Raw genomic sequence first — 18,994 nt, forward strand, 5'->3', positions numbered from 1 at the left:
AAGCATTATTACAATATTTCAAAATCCCACTTACCTTCCTATCATTTTGATCTGTGGGATCACCTGAATAATGACCCTACAGGAAAGCAAAGTTGATGGCTTGAGTTTGAAGAAATTGCATTCATTTTCCACCTCTATACATGCAACAATAGTAACTTTTTGTTTAAAACTGCTTTAATTTCCCAAATGTACACAACATTTACACAGTTTACTAAACAAAGAACACATCCACCTGTGTGAAAGGCACACAGTGGACTTAGCGGAAATATCCCACAATTAATTGCTCACCAGTGAAGAAGCTAGGAGGAGAATTCAAAAACCTACCACAGGGATTTCAAAAATACTTTTCTGCATGTGTAAGTGGATTTATCCTTCAAACATGCTTTGGAATAAAAATAAGCCTGGATTAAGTGTTTACTAATCCACAAGACACAGCCCCCTCGAGAAGGTTCCCACTCAACATCCACCCGCAATGAACAGGTGCAACTAAAGAACAGACTGATTACAATGTCAAAGTACAATTATAAGTTTAACATTGGAAATGCCGCATCATCATAAGGCTGGGGAAGCAGGCAGTGCAAATCAGTTGATCATAAAACTGCATAACGGGTCAACAAAAAGGATGGGTCCCCAAAAACCCATGTGTCCCCCTAGGAGTGCCTTCCTTACATAAAAGCACATAAACAAACTTTACTTATATGCCCATATGCTGTTTATAGAATAACAGTTTGAAAACTGTTCTGAAACCGGTAGTTGCATTGCGTTTCTGCTAATTATGAACCCAACAGTTGCTCGGCAAAGAAAAGGCACTAATTATCCTATTTTGATACATACATTTGATTCTAATATGACCTTTAGCTAGGATTTCATCTAGCTTTGATCTGCCATTGCTACCCACTTTCAACATTTTGCACAGGTCAGCGTGGGGTCTAGTAACACAAGCCAAGCCTCACTTCATTCAACACTTACTCAACAAGTTTGCATCACAAAGAATCTCACACATTTTATTGCACATTACATCTATTATAGCACAGTATTACTTACATCATGTAAAGGATAGGCTGCAGTGTAAACTCCACTGGCAAGAAGACTGGTGATCCCTATGATAAAACAAATGCTGGTTTAAACAAAGGAGAATTGAAGTACAAGGTTAAGATCTTGCCATGTAATAAAAGCTTCAATATCATAATTGAACTATTCCCATGCATGGAAAGGAGGTAAAGGAACCCAGATGTGAAAGAACTATTGTGAAGTTATCTACCCTTTTACAGTAGCTTGAGGATGTGGATCGCATATTAAATGAATTGTAGAGCATGGCAAGAAGTTCTTGCCAAACGCTGCCGAAACTCTGGATAAAGAGTGCAGGTCAATTTCATGAATACGCTAATTGCATTTTAACTGGTATCCACTGGCAATGTTACGTAGCTTCATGGTAGATGGTGTTTGAACAGACTCAGTACATTGGCCCTATTGGCTGTCTCAGCATTTATCTATATAGAGATGAATTACAGTATTGTATTTTTTTTTAAAGAAAAGAAAAATGACAAGGAAGGGAACTCTCTTTACCCATGCTATACTTTGCTCTGGTGCAAGTTGTTCTTTTTAAAATTTCATAAACCTAGGAGAGAAAAGGACAAATACATTATTTCATAATAAATTTACTTTATTGCTTTTTTCTGTTATGGGTCAAGTGTTACCGATTATTTAATAGGTCTCCATTACATCTGGGCAAAACTGCACCAGTGGTTTAAGTCTACAGTTTTCAAATCACCTTTCCAAAATTTCACGGACTCAGTCAGGGCAACATTTATAAGTAACATTTATAAATATTTCACCAGTTCTTAATTCAATGTTTTGCTTGGGTTTCTATACAAGTAGCTCTCTTGGTTAAGCATCTCACTTTTCAATATTAACCGAAGGAACGCTTAGTTCCTGCCCTTGGTCCCTGCTTTAGTTCTTCACTTTATAGTTTCATCAAGACTGCTAACTTAGTGTTGGAGAGCAATCATTCAAAATGGTAGCATTTTTCTTTCAAATAATGTGGTAGCAATGGTCAAACACTTTCTAGGATTATTTGCGTTAATTGTACACCAGCTACATCACACAATGTTAATGGCGCATGACTTGAATATTGGGCTGGATTTTGTGGTCAGCATCAATGATGCTTGCTGTTGGCCACAAAAAAGCTTCCCACAAAGATTTATCAACCTCTTGGCATGGATTTTCCCTTTCCCGGCAGTGGTTTGAATCTGGCACCAAGTCAAAAGGTTCTCTGGGCATCCGGCAACTGATGTCAGCAAGCAGGGTATGCAGCCAATTACATTGTAGTATATTTACAGACCGCAAAATAGGAAGTTAAAAGCATAGAATCCTTTGTATTTTCAGATAGTAAAATAAGTGAAAATTGGATTAAGCAGCTTAATACAAAACTTAAAAGAAAATGCGGAATTTTAATCATTGGATAAATTTGACATTCCACAAATATAAATCGTCATGGTCACGGGGTGCTGAGAAGTAATTATGGACTTAAAACCCAGCTACACGTCATTCAACAAGATGCAACTTTCTCATGGCTTTTTACAACAAGACTAACTTCAAAAGTGGAAGCATCGTCAATTCACCGATTGCTTAGGGATCGCACTCTGGGGTTTGGGGGCAGGAAATCACAACAGGACACCCTCTTGAGGAATAAAGAGTCATTTCTGGATTTCCTCATTATTCTGTGCATGCGCAGAACTTTCAAAGTTGCGGTCAGTTCCAGTGGAGTAATGATGGGGAATTCTAACAATTTTGTCATCATTACCACCACAAAATCCAGGCCAATCTCTTATTATCAACGAAGGTTCACATTAAGTCACGATGGAATTATTATTCAGAAATGTGCTTGGCACTGCCATTGGAAAAAGGTGATGTCACCAGCTTTGTTCTCCAACATCTGATATCTCTTCAATTAAGTGCTCGAATGAGCAGCACTTGTGTCATTGCTTCTCTGAATGTTTAACATCATTACCACCATATTATACTGTGACCAAAGGAATGCTTTATAAAGATTTGCTGTTATGATCAAGTTAACAGACTATCTGAGTAACTTTTGCATTGTATTTATAAACTTCATTCTGTTAGTTGCAACTGTCCAGGAATGCATATTGTGAATAATTAGAGAATAAGCAGACTTGCCAAGAGATCAGAAATCAGATTGTGCCATCGATTTTGGATCTATGTAGTTTGAATGCAAAATACCAAGTTCTCCTTTATTTCTGGTGCTATTTGTTGGATGGATTTCAAAATATACAAGAGCAGAAGAGTGTGTTATATATATATTTTTCCCTTATTCTTCAATTTCAATATTTGTGATTTTGAATATCAGCAATTTTATCACCTGAAAAAATTAAGATTTGTCTAAACCTGTTGTACTAAAAAGACTAAAGCAAAAGTTCGACCGTCTCATGATTAAATGGATTACTGCCTTGAAAGTAAAATCAAATGCACAAGTCCAAAAACAATAAAACGAAGCTGTCATCTGAAGGCTAGATTACAAATAGTTTAATTGAAATAAAAGCACAAAGCAAAAAATCATAGCATCAACTGGTCTGTTCAAACCAGTTTTAATTGTTTCACATAAGATAGTGCAGAATATAGAGATGGAATGGGCCAAGTACTGGAACAGGACAAGATATCACTTTGAACAAACTGCTAAATATATCCTCAGAAGGAACTGATTTGAGTAAAATTCCATTTGACTCTGACAGCATTAGGGTGGGGAGGGTGGGCAGAGGGAATTAAACTTGGCAAGCAGAAAGGGAGATTTCTATCAAGAATAGCCAGTCTCAGAATATGGAAGCCTTTATCCAGGCAAAAATCTCTCAAGAGGCTATTCTGTCACTCGATTCCCGGGTCTGCACACAAGGAAATGGCCAATCTATTCCAAGGCCTGTGAAAAATTGCTGGGAAAACTGACCATTAGATATGAAAATGCAGCCCACTGATGACTGGCTTGGAGGGGAACTTGCAGGTGGTAGTGTTCCCATGTGTCTACTGCCCTTTTCCTTCTAGATGGTAGCGGTAATGGGTTTTGAAGGTGCTGTCTAAGGATCTGATCTGTTTCCCTTGTAAAATGTTAAGGGAAGGTGGTACGGAGCTTGGGGTAGCTGAGTATGACGAGTAGAACAAAGGACAATTGAGGGCAAACAAAACCTGTCACAACAGTGGCGTAACCTTCTCTTTAGCCGGTCATCTATCAGAATGTAAATTCTGAAAGTGCATTAGGCTGTTCCTTGAGGTGCATTTAAAAAAAAAGGATCCAGAATGACCAATATACAGGAGTTGATATTTAGCAGGTCACCTAGAGGAAGTGGGTTCTAATTAAGGTATGGTTAAGTGCATGATAATATTCATAGATCAGATTTCAGACTAGCAAGTTTTACAATCACCAGAGTCTGAACAGCACAAAAAAAACCAAAAGATAAAACAGCTCCCATGTGGTCCAATCGACTAAACTCTGGAAATTTAGGATGGTTAATCTTCAATATTTTAATTATGCTCAGTCTCAAACTACACCGAGATTTATCAATTAGTAGAATATGAATGTATAAGAGTGGTGATCTGACAGAGGGGTCCAAGATGATTAAAGGATTTGATAAGGCAGACAGTAAGAAATGGTTTCTTATGTTGGGGAAGCCCAGGACAAGGGACCATAACCTTAAAACATAGGCTAAGCCATTCATGGGTGAAGGGTGAAGTACTCCTTCTCACAAAGGGTATAGAAAATCTGGAACTCCCTATCCCAAAAAGCTGCAGAGGTCAAGTCAATTGAAAAATTTCAAAACTGAAATAGCTAGAATTTTGTTAGGCAAGGGTATTAAGCAATATGGAAGCTAGTCGAGTAAGCGGAGTCAACTTACAGATCAGCCATGATCTAACTGAATGGCAGAACAGGTTCTAAAGGGGCTGAATGGCCTATTCTTGCTACTACGTTCCTACAAGGAGAAAAGGCAAAGCAGCAAGAGTTCACAAAAGGCCTAAAGTTCTGAAACTCTTGAGATGTAATTTGTAATCTCGCAAAAGACTTGAAGCAAAGGCGAATGCACATGGGATCAAAGAGGATGTGGCAAATTAGAGGGAACCGCCTTTAACAATAAAGAGTTTAATCATAAAAAGGGCCATTTTAAACTTCTTTGGGATTAGTAAGGGAGGCCCATTGGGATCCACTCTGCAACCTTTGCTACGGGGGTAATATTACTAGTGCTCCTGAAGGCGCCATTGTAAACATATTTAAATTTCGTGAGGATTCAAAAGCCCGTGGGAAAGCAAAAGCATGTTGAGAAAAGGGAAATGGTCAAAGGAAATAAACACTCAGACTGATGAGTAACAGCTCTGACTAATGTAAGGCAATGCATATAGATAATAGAGACAGCAAAAAGTAAAAAGGCTCTTCAGTAAGGGTTTAAAAATCTAGCAGAAAGAAAAAAATATTACAACTGATCCAATGCGATTGCATCTCCACAGGTATAACTCATTACATGGGCTGGAAAATTCAATGGATATATCCTGATATAGATGATGCTGGAGAACTTGTGTGTGCGTGGTATTTTCATTCCATGTGTGAAGGAAGCCACAAAACTCATGGCAGCAACATCAGAGCAGTTAAACAGGTGAATGATGATTACAACATTCACCTGAGGAAAGTTGCCAAATGTTTTGAAATTAAAAATTTTTGATCAAATTTTACCAACCAGAAACAGCCGCTGATCTACCCATTAAAAAAAATTACTTGTCTGATGAGAGTAAAAATCCTTGTAAATACCATGAAAATCTGGGAAACAACTTATTACAAAAATAACTTATTTTCCCATTCATTCTTAAAAAAAAAAATTCTGAAGTATACAATCCCATATGGTAGCTATCATCATTAAACACCCACAGAACGCCTACTGTCTGTCTTCCTTGTTCCAAAGTTTTTATATGGGGGCAGGAGGAGTTAGTTGACCTGTGAAAGCTATGGCTTTCTAATAATCTCCATCGGAAGCTATTAAGAGTCTTCTGCTGTCTAAAGGAGGAAAAAAAGGCACTGATAGAAGAACATTAGTCTGCTTTGCCACTGTTGAACATCTATATTAAGAGACAAGATGGGAGAAAGGAGGGGAAACAAAGGGAAAGGATAAGGCAGTCCAGTCAAGAATTAATTGCGTCACCAATACAACATACTTCCATCATGTGGTCAACAATTTTAAGATGCTCCCGACTCAAAGAATCATCCCAGAATTCAGGTGCCAAATCTTAATTCATCCATCTTCAGAGACTCATTAGTCAAGCTAATTTTGTAGGCATAAATCAAAGCATAGTCTGACTCTACACAAACTCAAGGTACCTTGTATCCCACAGGAGTGTCTTTGTTAGAAAGTGAATGAGGCAAGTAAACAGCCATAGTTAATCATTACAGTGGACTGGTTTGCATTAATTTAGCAGTCGACACACTCAAGTATGGCCTTCAGAATTCTATGTGGATGGAAAATTATGCCTCTTGGCATTTGCCATGTACTTAATGAACAACAATTATTCCCTTTTAATTAATGTGCTCGTTTAGGCAATGAGGCACAACAGTATGTTGAAATACAAGGGATTGCTTTTGTGGTATGTGTTTTTGAGTAGTGGTTGGGGGGGTGGGGGGCGGTAGAGGAGTGGGCGCTGGTGGAGATTAGCACAGGACACATGGAATTTAAAAAATTGACTGAAACCTGAACAGCAACCTTTTTCCGTGTTTTTCAAGGCTCAGTTGGTGGCATTGTTGCCCGAGTCAGAAGGTTGTGGATTTCAAGCCCCACTCCAGAAGCTTAGAACATAAAAATCCAAGTGGACACCCTAGAACAACACTGAGGGAGTGCAACATTGTTGGAGGAATAGGGGAGTCCAGGCTAGTATTTATCCCACATCACTGAAAAAGCAGGCGATTTGGTCAATATCACCTTGCTATTCATGGATCTTGCTTTGGCTCAAATTGGTTGCTGCATTTCGTACAACAGTGACTACACTTCAAAACTACTTCATTGGTTGCATAATCCAGCCCTTATATGACACCACAAAAATATAGATTCAAATCACGCTGACTGTTCTATCCTCTCTTCAGTACTATAACAACTATATGCCTATAAATGCACAATTAGATATATCCTCCAATATATTATAAAGGTAATCTTTGAAGCCCAATAATGCATGATCCTATGTTAGCCAGGTAGATTATTGCACAAGGGGTACTCTTTACATACCAAACATGACTGCCCTAATTTTCCTTTCAAAATCACGGTGAAGCTAATGGCACCTGTAATTCTTCGTATGCAAATGGTACAGCAACTTCAGGTGAGGGGCAAGTGTGTGGTTAAACTCAAATATCCAAAAGTTTGCCATATTAGTGCCAGCTCTGTGAAACTGCCATTTCACTGGCTGATTCACCATTGAAATGCATTGAATGGTGCAAGGGTGCTGTTTGTGTATATACAAACGAAACACACCACAAAAAGTTAAGTCTTGCTCATTTCAGTCCTTCTACCCTTTTAATGGCGAGGTCTTTTCTTTATTCATTTATGGGATGGTGGCGTCGCTGGCTGGGCCAGCATTTATTGCCCATCCCTAATTGCCCTTTAGAAGGTAGTGGTGAGCTGCCTCTTGAACTGCTGCAGTCCATGTGGTTTAGGTACACCCACAGTGCCGTTAGGGAGGGAGTTCCAGGATTTTAACACAGTAACGATGAAGGAACGGCGATATATTTCCAAGTGAGTGGTTTGGAGGGGAACTTCCAGGTGGTGGTGTTCCCATGTATTTGCTGCCCTTGTCCTTCTAGATGGTAGTGGTCATGGATTTGGAAGGTGCAGTCTAAGGAGGCATGGTGAGTTTGGTGAGTGCATCTTGTAGGTGGTACACACTGCTGCTACTGTACGTTGGTGGTGGAGGGAGTGAATGTTTGTGGATGCGGTGCCAATCAAGTGGTCTACTTTGTCCTGGATGGTGTCAACCTTCAAGTGTTGTCAGAGCTGCACTCATCCAGGCAAGTGGAGAGTATTCCATCACACTCCTGACTTGTTACTTATAGATTGTGGACAGGCTTTGGGAGTCAAGAAGTAAGTTACTCATCGCAGGATTCCTAGCCTCTGACCTGCTCTTGTAGGCACTGTATTTATCTGGCTAGTCCAGTTCAGTTTCTGGTCAATGGTAACCCCCAGGGCATTGGTAGTGGGGGATTCAGTGATGGTAATGCCATTCAATGTTGAGGAGCAGTGGTTAGATTCTCCCTTGGAGTTTGTCATTGCCTGGCACTTGTGTGGCGTGAATGTTCCTTGCCACTTGTCAGCCCAAGGCTGGATATTGTCCAGGTCTTGCTGCATTTGGACATGGACTGCTTCAGTATCTGAGGAGTTGTGAATGGTGAACATGTGCAATCATCAGCAAACATCCCCACCTTATGATGGAAGGAAGGTGGTTGATGAAGCAGCTGAAGATGGTTGGGCTTAGGACATTACACCGAGGAACTCCTGCGGTAATGTCCTGAAACTGAGATCACTGACCTCCAACAACCACAACCATCTTCCTTTGTGCTAGGTATGACTCCAGCCAGTGGAGAGTTTTCCTCCTGATTCCCATTGATTTCAGTTTTGCTGGGGCTCCTTGATGCCACACTCTGTCAAATGCAGCCTTGATGTCAAGGGCAGTCACTCTCATCTCAGGAGTTCAGCTCTTTCGTCCATGTTTGAACCAAGGCTGTAATGAGGTCAGGGGTTGAGTAGCTCTGGAGAAACACAAACCGACCGTCAGTGATCAGGTTATTGTTAAGCAAGTGCAGCTTGATAGTACGGTTGATGACCCCTTCCATCGCTTTATTGATGATCAAGAGTAGACTGATGGGGATGCAATTGGCTGGTTTGGATTTGCCCTGCTTTTTGCATACAGGACATACCTGGGCAATTCTCCACATTGCTGGGTAGATGCAAGTGTTGTAGCTGTACTGGAACAGCTTGGCTAGGGGCACGGCAAGTTCTGGAACACAAGTCTTCAGCACTCGTGTCTGAATGTTGTCGGGCCACATAGCGTTCGCATATCCAGTGCCTTCAGCCATTTCTTGATATCACATGGAGTGAATTGAATTGGCTGAAGACTGGCATCTGTGATGCTGGGGACCTCTGGAGAATGCCAAGATGGATCATCCACTCAGCATTTCTGGCTTAAGATTGTAACAAATGCTTCAGCCTTATCTTTTACACTGACGTGATGGGCTCCTCCATCATTGAGGATGGGGGCAATTAAATAACTCCAGTGAGTTATTTAATTCCCCACCACCAATCACAGCTGGATGTGGCAGGACTGCAGAGCTTAGATCTGATCTGTTGGTTGTGGAATCGCTTAGCTCCGTCTGTCTATCACTTGCTGCTCATGCTGTTTGGCATGTAAGTAGTCCTATGTTATAGCTTTACCAGGTCAACACCTCATTTTTAGGTACGTCTGGTGCTGTTCCTGGCATGCCCTCCTGCACTCTTCATTGAACCAGGGTTTATCCCCTGGCTTGGTGGTAGTGGCAGAGTGGGGGAATATGCTGGACCAGGAGGTTACAGACTATTTTACAGTGAGGAGCTCTGGGCTCAACTCCCACCACAGGACTTGTTCAAGGAAGGTGTTCATAATGTGGCCAAACTGATTGAATATCAACTTGTAAATGCTTCCAACATACACCAATAGCAAGTGACAAGAGCAGGAGAGATTCCTGGTCAGCTATGCGATGGAAAGAAAATCGGAGCCTCTCCCATCGCTAGCCAAAGCTCCGGATTACAACATGCATGTAAAAGTGTATGTGACAGCAACTATGTGTCCCTGAGTGAAATGTAACACAATCACCACCCTTCTAATGATCTGATTAGTGTCAATTACTATCAAACAAGCTCTCTAGCGCTGAAAATAACTATTACTAAAGTGTGATGTTTCATTCCCTCATGATTTAATTGTTGGGAATTTTAAAAGTATAAACTTTTATTTTTCCTTTGTTTTTTTCTCCTTTCTCTCTCAATCCAATCGTTCTTCCTGGTCTGATTCAACATTGAATTGACCTGCTAATTTACTGCCTTCTCAGTCCTTGTGCTAATTTCCCAAAGCCTTCCGTCAAATTGGTTAAGGAGATAAACAGGGGGAGAAATATCATTGAAGAGTATTCTGTGGGCTGTGCCGGTAGCAGCTCCCAGCACTGCCTACCCACATACCCCCAGGGGAAATTGAGTCTCCATAATGCTACACAAATGAATTTCTCCCCCGCAGTTGTTGGTCCTGTTTACTCAAGTCCTAATTCCCGGTTTTCCCTGGCTCACATGTTCAGCTTACTGCCACACAAAGTTCCAATATCCTCTTAAAATGCCATCACCATCCACGTCCAGTGACAAGGGTCACCATTGAGCAGAAACTGAAGTGCACAAGCCATATAACTACTGTGGTTACAAGAGCAGGCCAGAGTTTGGGTAACTCATCTCCCGGCTCCCCAAAGCCTGTCCACAATCTAGAAGGCACAGGAACGTGATGGGTGAATTTAGTTCCAACACGACTGAAGAAGCTCAACAACATCCAGGAAATTGGCACCCCATCCGCCACCGGTGCACAGTGACAGTAGTGCGTGCCATCTACAAAATATACTGCAGCAAGGCATCTTCGAAAGCACCTTCCAAACCCGGTGATCTCTAACACCTAGAAGAACACGGGCAGCAGATGCAACAGGGAACACCACCACCTGCAAGTTACCCTCCGAGAAACACACCATCCTGGCTTCACTATTCATTTAGTCAAAAACCTGGAACTCCCTGCCTTATAGCACTGTGGATGTGGCTGCACCAGATGGACTGCAACAACTCAAGGCTGCAGCTCACCACCACTGTCTCAAGAGCAATTAGGATTGGACATAAATACTGGCCTCGCCAGTGATGCTCACACCCCAGCAATGAAGTGCAAGGGCAAGTCTAACTAATGGCAGATGCAGTTAGATTTCCCCCCTAGGCTTCAACTTTTGCCATCAAGGGTTTCTTTGATGTTGACTTAATGCAAGTATTGTTGGGAAAAAAAAGTGTTCACACAAGTGAATGCAGTTTCAAATTTTACATTCCAGATTTAACAATTAGCTAAGTATCAGTGCTGGGACAGGGCACAAGTCCTTCTGTCACCTTCATTTAGTTGCACATAAGCTCATGTATTTCCTGGTGGCACTTTGACATTGTACAGTTAAATCAATTTTCTTTTTAAATACTTCCCATCAGTGTAAAAGGAATGCAACAACCACTGAGCTTCGGGATTTTAAAGTAAACACAATAGACAGAGGTTCTATGCCACTCTAGGAACAAGGGGGTAAAAGGTTATTGGGTAGGCAGGAGTTACAATCAGTTTAGCCATGATCTTATTGAATGGAAGGGCAGGCTCGAGGGGCCAAGAGGCCTATCCCTGCTCCATGTTCATATGCTTGTGTGCACGTAAAAGCTACTTTCTTTTCTGCCTGGATATTATTGCCTTTATAAACAATCTCTGCTTCCCAAACTTTTACAGAAGAGAGTACACAACAATGAAATATAATGCAAAACTGTAGTACATACATGCAAACACATGAATATGCACTCATGGGCACACACATTGATTCAATGTCATTGGAAATCACTGCATGCCACCCTGTTGGCCTACTTTAAAATAGTCCTAATTCTGCTGTTCTTTTAATCTGTACCAGAGCACCTTAGCTATAGGTCTTCAGGTCAAAAATCAACTTGCACCAATAGCTTTGTCCAAAGCTTCATCTAAATACAATGTCTGCCAATTTCACCTATTCTATTGCACTACATTGTTATAAAGAGCTGATCCTGGTACTAAATAATTCTCATCATGCCATGGAATGTGGTCTCGGCTCTTGGTCTTGTTTCAACATCGTTTTTGGACATCTAGCAATTGGAGGCACGTGTATTGGTGGGTCACCACTCCATGTAATTGACATTCCAGTTCAACTTTGAGCTGTCTATGCTTTATTAACATTATGAGGGATTTTGATCAGGCAGGAAGAGCTGCTAATTATTGGTACAATTCAAAATGATTGAGCAATCATGATTGCAATGATATTAAAAGTTAATAAGGGAATGTGAACATTGGTGAAAATATTCAACTGGTGTCAAGTCTTTGATTCTGATTCTGAGGTTTCTTAATTTCCAACAAAAAAATATTGGCAGATGATGGAATCCAAAAATCACGTTCAGCACTTTTGTCTGATCATCAGAGAATCACAGAAGCATTACAACACAGGAGGTGACCTTTCAGCCCATCGAGTCTGCACCGGCTTTCTTAATGAGCAATTCACCTAGTGCCATCCCCCTGCCTTCTCCCCTTAAGCCTGCATATTCTTCCTTTTCAGATAACAGTCAAATTCCCTTTTGAATGCCTTGATTGAACCCTCCTCCATCTGCTGGGCTGATTTGATTGACAGGCCATCTGGTGTAAGTTAGAAAAAAGTTACCATGTGTTCATGCAGTTTCAATAGAGCTTTCCAAGGGCCATTATTATTTCACTATGAATGCTTGACTGAGTTTTGAAAGCTAGAATTCTCCCAGTAGGGGGTTCTGGGTTCATGGTTTCATCAGTTTAATGAGGCTAGTAAATAATTAGCTGATTATTTTTATAAGCGATTATCCAGTTGAGGAGATTTAAAAGCTTTGAATGGATTCCTTGGAGTTTTTCTCACTATCAAGATCAAGAGCAATATTAGATAGTTAGAAGTTTATTTTTTCATCTCCACATGGCTTGAGGTTGCCCATAGTGGATTCTGACTATGGAGGTGGGTGGGGGCATGCGTTGGCATGGGGGTGGTAATGTGAGGTTTGAGGAGTGAGGGCCAGAGGGCTGAACAGCTTCTAAAGCAACCTGGATGAACTCCCAGAGAACCTAGGCAGGCTTTCTAACCAGCCTGCCTCAGCACTTGCCTATAATCTGCTCTCAGCGTCAGCTGGTCAGACTCTTATCTTCCCCCAGAGCAAAAACTGGGTCTAAAAGAGCTCCTTAACCCTGGGGGAGTCTGCCGAGTTGGAAGTTTCCCAACTTGAGCTGCCCACCTTGAGGGCAAACATCTGACCTTGTGTCCTCAAATGTCTAGAATTGAATTATTTTCCTCACCTTGCCATGGTTTCATCCCTCCCGATCTCTATGCTCCTCCAACCCTCACTGTTTCTGTGGCTCTGTATTCCCCCCACCGTCCTTTATTTCTTCATTGGCCATTGCATCTTCAACAGCCTAGATGTGCACTTCTTCTTTAAACCCCTCTGCCATCACGACACCTTCCCCTCCTTTAAAGTTCTCCTTAAAACCCACCTTTTTGACTAAACTTTTGGCCACCACTCCTAACATCTTGTTTTTTAAACTCAGTGCCAATTTTCCTTGCACCTTGAGAAGTACCCCCAAGTTAACAATGTAAATTTTTGTTGTTCATTAGCATGCATGTTTTTGTAAGGACGTACTTCAGTCCCATATTCCTAAACAACTGCTCACCTGGTTCTAAAAATATCAGGGCAGTCACATCCAAAAACAAAACAAATTAGAACTTGGAGAGCAAGACCTTTGTATGATTCATTGAACACTATATTTGCCAACACCACTAATCAGCATAATTCAACATCTCAGATGGGATCTCTAATTGGAGATGTTTTCTCTCCAATCAATAATAAAGGTAAAAATATTCTCACTGCCAACCTCATTTTTGCAGCTCATTTTCCAGAGACTGGGCCTTGGTGAGGAATGTCCTATCTCTATATATTTTGAAGCTTACTGCTTATTCTTCAAGTAGTCGCAACCAAGTTACAGGAGGACCCTTTCCCTAGATTAATCCTTCCCTCAGCATTCTGATATAGTCATTTTGTCACATGGCTTCTAGCCATTTTAAATGGACATTTCCTGTAGTTTGGGAAAAATCAATAATATCTTGTTCCCTGATTGCCCATCCTCAAGTGACTGAAATGGCTCTGATCACATTGAGAGGAATCTGAGATGAAACAGTCATGGCTGGTAGACAAGATACTCAATGTAGGAACTGAGGACAAAATCTTTAGGGGAAATGTAACTATTTGAAAAACCACATTCCAGTTTGGCCATTGTTCATTTATTCCTGCTCTTTTTCACCAATGCATTGCCTAAGAGTATCAGGACATCCATTGTTAAATGGTTTTGCGCCAATATTCCCTTTCCCTCTTGACCTTCAGGGAATCAGCAATGCATCATCTTTCTGTTCACCATAAAGAGGGAGGAAGAAAAAGGAGTCGATGGAAAAACATTAGTACTTCAACATAAACCATTTCTTCCAATATAGATAAAATTCAGTAAACGTCTCCTAGCTGGCAGGATCCACTCATTGCCATATTTTTAAAAAACTTATGCTGTTAAAGCTGTATTTTAAGATGCCCTTTCACCAAAGTATGTGGCATGTAGATACTCTTCAAGACCAGACCAGACAGAAGGTTATCTCCTTATCAGTAAATTTAGAATCAAAGGCATCATCTCTGGACATTCAGAATTAATTTACCTTCATATCTTAAATAGTGCAGCAAAATGATTTTCCCATTTTGAATATGACAAGGCATCAGTCAAAAATAAAGACAAGGGAAATTAGTTTACATAAACTTATCCTCCCCGTTTAGAAAGCACAAGAAACATGCTCATATTTCATTTAGCGTGCTGCAAAATTATTTACATACAAAATTGATAAAATGATGCAGAAGGCAAAAAACCACGTGGTCTACCTAGCCTGTTCCTTATAGCTGTCATGCCTTATGCATCATGGTACAGACACTCTAGCCACCGGACATGATCCAACTTTCTGGAAGAGGTGAAAAACAGGTGAAACCCAAGCCAATGCAGCAAATAAAATCTGAAAGTACTCTCACTGCTTTAGGCAATTGAAAATAGGCCAAACGATCACAATGATCCTGATTTATATTACAGGGTACATACCTCTTGTATGAAGTGATCTCTATCCCAGTCAGAAATAGGTCTAGCTCCCTCTTGAAGAATACAATGAATCAGCATTCATTATATGAGCCAGCAACTTATTCCATTGGCCCATTATTCTCTGGAAGATTATTCACCTTACATCCAACCTTGTTTTGCCTTTAGCTAAATTTCAAGTGTGACTGTTGATACTTCCTAAACTATCCAGCTGAAACAATTAGCCCAAACAAAAACAGTATAGTTCCTTAATCAAACTGGCTGAGTGTACTTTTCTCCAACATAAACCAGACCTGCTCTTTACACTTACTGTATATGGGTTACTCTCACTGTATTTGGATAACTAAAGTGTTTGCCCAAGAATCAATCTTGTGGCCCTCTTCTGCACTCTGCCAAAACCTCAGTATACCCCAGCCATGCGAGATGAAAACTAGACATTAAACTAATTGACATCATAAACCATATTATTACTCTCAAGTTGTGTAATACTTTTAGGCAATGTTTACCAATCCTAGCTTCATAAGTCAGTTACAAGATTGAAGTGCTAATTCTGAAGACACTGGACTCAGGTGGTGCCTTATTACCAAACACTATCTTCATAATGTGCAGAGTAATCTTTCTATATGAGCAGATAAATGTACACAATGCGGTCATTTGCACCCAATAAAGTTTAATGATATAAAATTGCATTTGTTTTGCAGATGTGCACTGGATGTTTATCATACCAAATATAAATGCTTATTAAAATTAGAGACATTAGTCATGCAGTGGATTTTTTTCAAAAATCTTTTTGAAAGTTGATTAAACCTTACCAAAAGATGTGTCCCACTGTTTGAATTAATCTGCACACACTTCCACTTCAGTTGTGCTCATGTTGGGCAAAAATTCTAATTCTGTCAATAACTAGTCATTAATGAACTAAATTGGAATTCACTTTGTCTGACATCAGCACACATCATCATCAAACCAGAGTGCAGAGTGCAGACTGTAGGATAAACAATTGTATTGAACAGTTTACTGGTTCACATATTCATGATCAACTTACACTTCTGTATCAATATGATGATCATTTTTGGGATATCAGGTCACAAAATTTCTATTCATAATTTGATCTTTTTGCCTTTTGCTTCTGGAGTTATAATTTTTAAAACCATAGAACTATTTTCCTTTTGATCCAGAGACCGGGCATTGGCAAGGCTTTAATGCCAACTTCTGACGAATTTACAGCGACCAATGTAATAAAGTCTTGGAACCTTACTCATGCTGCAGCCAGAGTGTAGGTCAGCTGAGACTCAAATTCAAACCCTAGTTTTCCCAAGTGAGAGTCATGTACATTGTACTTTCCAAGGTAGCCCTTTTTCTAAATTTTATACAGCTAGACCGTACACAGAAATTGCCTTGAGGGGGTTACATAAAATGGAGATAATTTAACCATTTCAAAAGGTGTTATTTGCAAGATATCACAGATGAGTGGCTGGGCGTATGATATCTGTAACTAAAAATGAAAATGGAGTTTGCAAGTTATTAGTGACCCAAATTAAGCTTCACAATAAAGTTTCAATACTCACTATTGTGCTTCTTGTTGTACTGGTGAAAAAGTTATCCTTATCTGAAAGATCAAATCTGTGGGGGAGGAGGTGGGGGGGTTAAGAAAAAGAACAAGTTTAATTAAACATGGCAGGAAGATTTATAAACAATCAAGCTATTGTCTAAATTCTTGATAGCAGTCATGGAATTTTGATACCTTCATAATCTTGGGAAACTGAGGGTTTCTATCCCTTTAATGAACCCTCTGTCCCTTTAAAGAGTTCATATTCCTGTACTACTATTTCGTTTCTCAAATCGCTAATATATAACACCTCATTTTTGAATTACTTTCCTTAGGATTTGGACCACAAAGTGATCATGAGAGCAATACAAAAAGAATCCTCAACAACTTCTTAGACATCCAGACAAGAGCAGGAACCTGGATTAAGTTTTCCCAGGGGTGGGAGTGGGGAGAGGGCAGAAAAAAAAAAATGGGAGTTGAATTTTTTAAAAAGGAACCAGGAAGACCATAAATCATGATAAACAATTGAATTTAATTCAGCCTTTGCATATATATTTATGATAAAACAGTAAAAAGAGAACCATAAAGCGTGTAAGGCTAGGTTGTACCTCTGGAGTAAAGAAATCTTACGTGTCAATCAAGACATTAACATTTGAACGAAAGCTGGCAAGATGTTATGGTTTTCTATCTTACAAACAGAATGTTGGGGGAAAATCAACGTGTTCACTCAAGGTCAAAGTGGAAGAAGCTCCAATTTCTCTTTGCTTGCCCAGGGCAACTTGCATTCCACTGGCTAATTTGTTAACTTTTGCACGTGCCCAAGGTTTTGTTCCTATTGAGGGGACAGAGCTTGGTTTTGCAAATTCTTTGAGAACTGCAGGTTACAAGCTAAAGATCCCAATGCATCAAAGTCAGTCATACTTCCTTTAAATAGAGCAAAAATGATGAGACATATCAGGAACTAAGCGTTTATTTTTGTATGGCTTGTAAAGACAAGAAATTGAACCCATGGATTCCTACAAAAGCTCAGCCACATTTGATGACCAATTAAAAACCCAAGGATCAAAAATGGCTCCATCTTTAGCATCACAGCAAAAAAAGAAATGCAGAGTCCTGGCAATAATGGTTCATGAGAACGTACAAGAGAGTGACGGAGATAACTTGAGCACACAAGAAATTCCCACCCCTGTACTGCCCTTTTGTGCTTTTCAAGACATTCTGCAACACCCCTTCCTCCTGAAAATTAACTGTATGCGAGTTAGATTTAGATGAGTTACAACCAGAAAATTCTGTTCTCAAGACCAACTGAGGAAAGTGGATAAATATTTGCAAAAGGAAAAAAATTAAAAAGTAAGTGTAGGAACACATATGAGCCTGCTCCACCAATCAATAAACTCATAACTGATCTTGGGGTGGTCTCAACTCCCCTTTCCTCTCTGCCCCGCCATAATCCTCAACTCCCTTATCTATCTAACTCAGCCTTGAATAAGTTCAAATGACCCAACCTCCACTGTTTTCTGGGGAAGAAAATTCCAGACTCATGACCTCAAAAAATTTCCCATCTCCAATTTAAAAGGGAAACATGGTCTCCCCAAGAGGAAGCATCGTTCTGGAATTAACCCTGTAAAGTTCCCTCAGGATCTTATCTGTTTCACTAAGATCACTTGTTCTTCTAAACTCCATTGGGGATAGACCTTTACAACCTTTCTTCTGAAGGTAAGCCCTTCATACCAAGAATGAGTTGAATGAACCTTCTCTCAAGTGTAGAAAGGACAAGCGAATGGGAACAACCAATAGTTCTTTCAGATGGCTGGCAGAGTTGTGTTGGGCTGAGTGGCCTTCTGTAAAATTGCATGAGCTTACACATACAAATAAGGAGCAGCCGTAGGGCAATCGGCCCCTCGAGCCTGCTCTGCCATTTAATAAGATCATAGCTGATCTGATAGTAACCTTAAATCTGCATCCCGCCACCCCTGATAACCTATCACCCTCTTTCTTACCAAGAATCAATCCACCTCTGTCTTAAAAACATTTAAAAGACTCTGCTTCCACCGCCTTTTCAGAAAGAGAGTACCAAAGATTCATCTCAGTTTTAAATGGGAGACCCCTTATTTTTGAACAGTGACTCCTAGTTCTAGATTCTCCCTCTAGAGGAAATATCCTCTCCACATCCACCCTGTCAAACATGGATAAAAGAGTTGAACTCCCAAGGTGATGTGAGTGTAACTGCCCTTGACATCAAGGCTGCATTTGGCTGAGTGTGGGGCATCAAGGAGCCCTAGCAAAACTGGAGTCAATGGGAATCAGGGAGAAAACTCTCCACTGGTTGGAGTCATACCGAGCACAAAGAAAGGTAATTGTGGTTGGAGGTCAATCATCTCAGCTCCAGGACATCACTGCAGGAGTTTCTCAGGGTAGTGTCCTCAGCCCAACAATCTACAGCTGCTTCATCAATGACCTTCCTTC

General features: G+C 40.4%; 1 protein-coding gene across 1 annotated transcript in view; it reads right to left on the bottom strand.

Annotated features, from left to right (window-relative positions):
• Positions 1-18,994, bottom strand: part of ano1a (anoctamin 1, calcium activated chloride channel a) — a 228,890-nt gene that overhangs the window by 128,461 nt on the left and 81,435 nt on the right. The window contains exons 6-9 of the mRNA XM_078549492.1: positions 16,548-16,602; positions 1,567-1,618; positions 1,045-1,100; positions 35-76 (exon numbers count right to left, since the gene is read on the bottom strand). Coding sequence (XP_078405618.1) covers positions 35-76; positions 1,045-1,100; positions 1,567-1,618; positions 16,548-16,602 — 205 coding nt within the window. The remainder of the gene's footprint in view (positions 1-34; positions 77-1,044; positions 1,101-1,566; positions 1,619-16,547; positions 16,603-18,994) is intronic.

Source organism: Cetorhinus maximus, chromosome 9, assembly GCF_964194155.1.
Source record: "Cetorhinus maximus chromosome 9, sCetMax3.hap1.1, whole genome shotgun sequence".
In the NCBI taxonomy this organism is placed as follows: domain Eukaryota; kingdom Metazoa; phylum Chordata; class Chondrichthyes; order Lamniformes; family Cetorhinidae; genus Cetorhinus; species Cetorhinus maximus.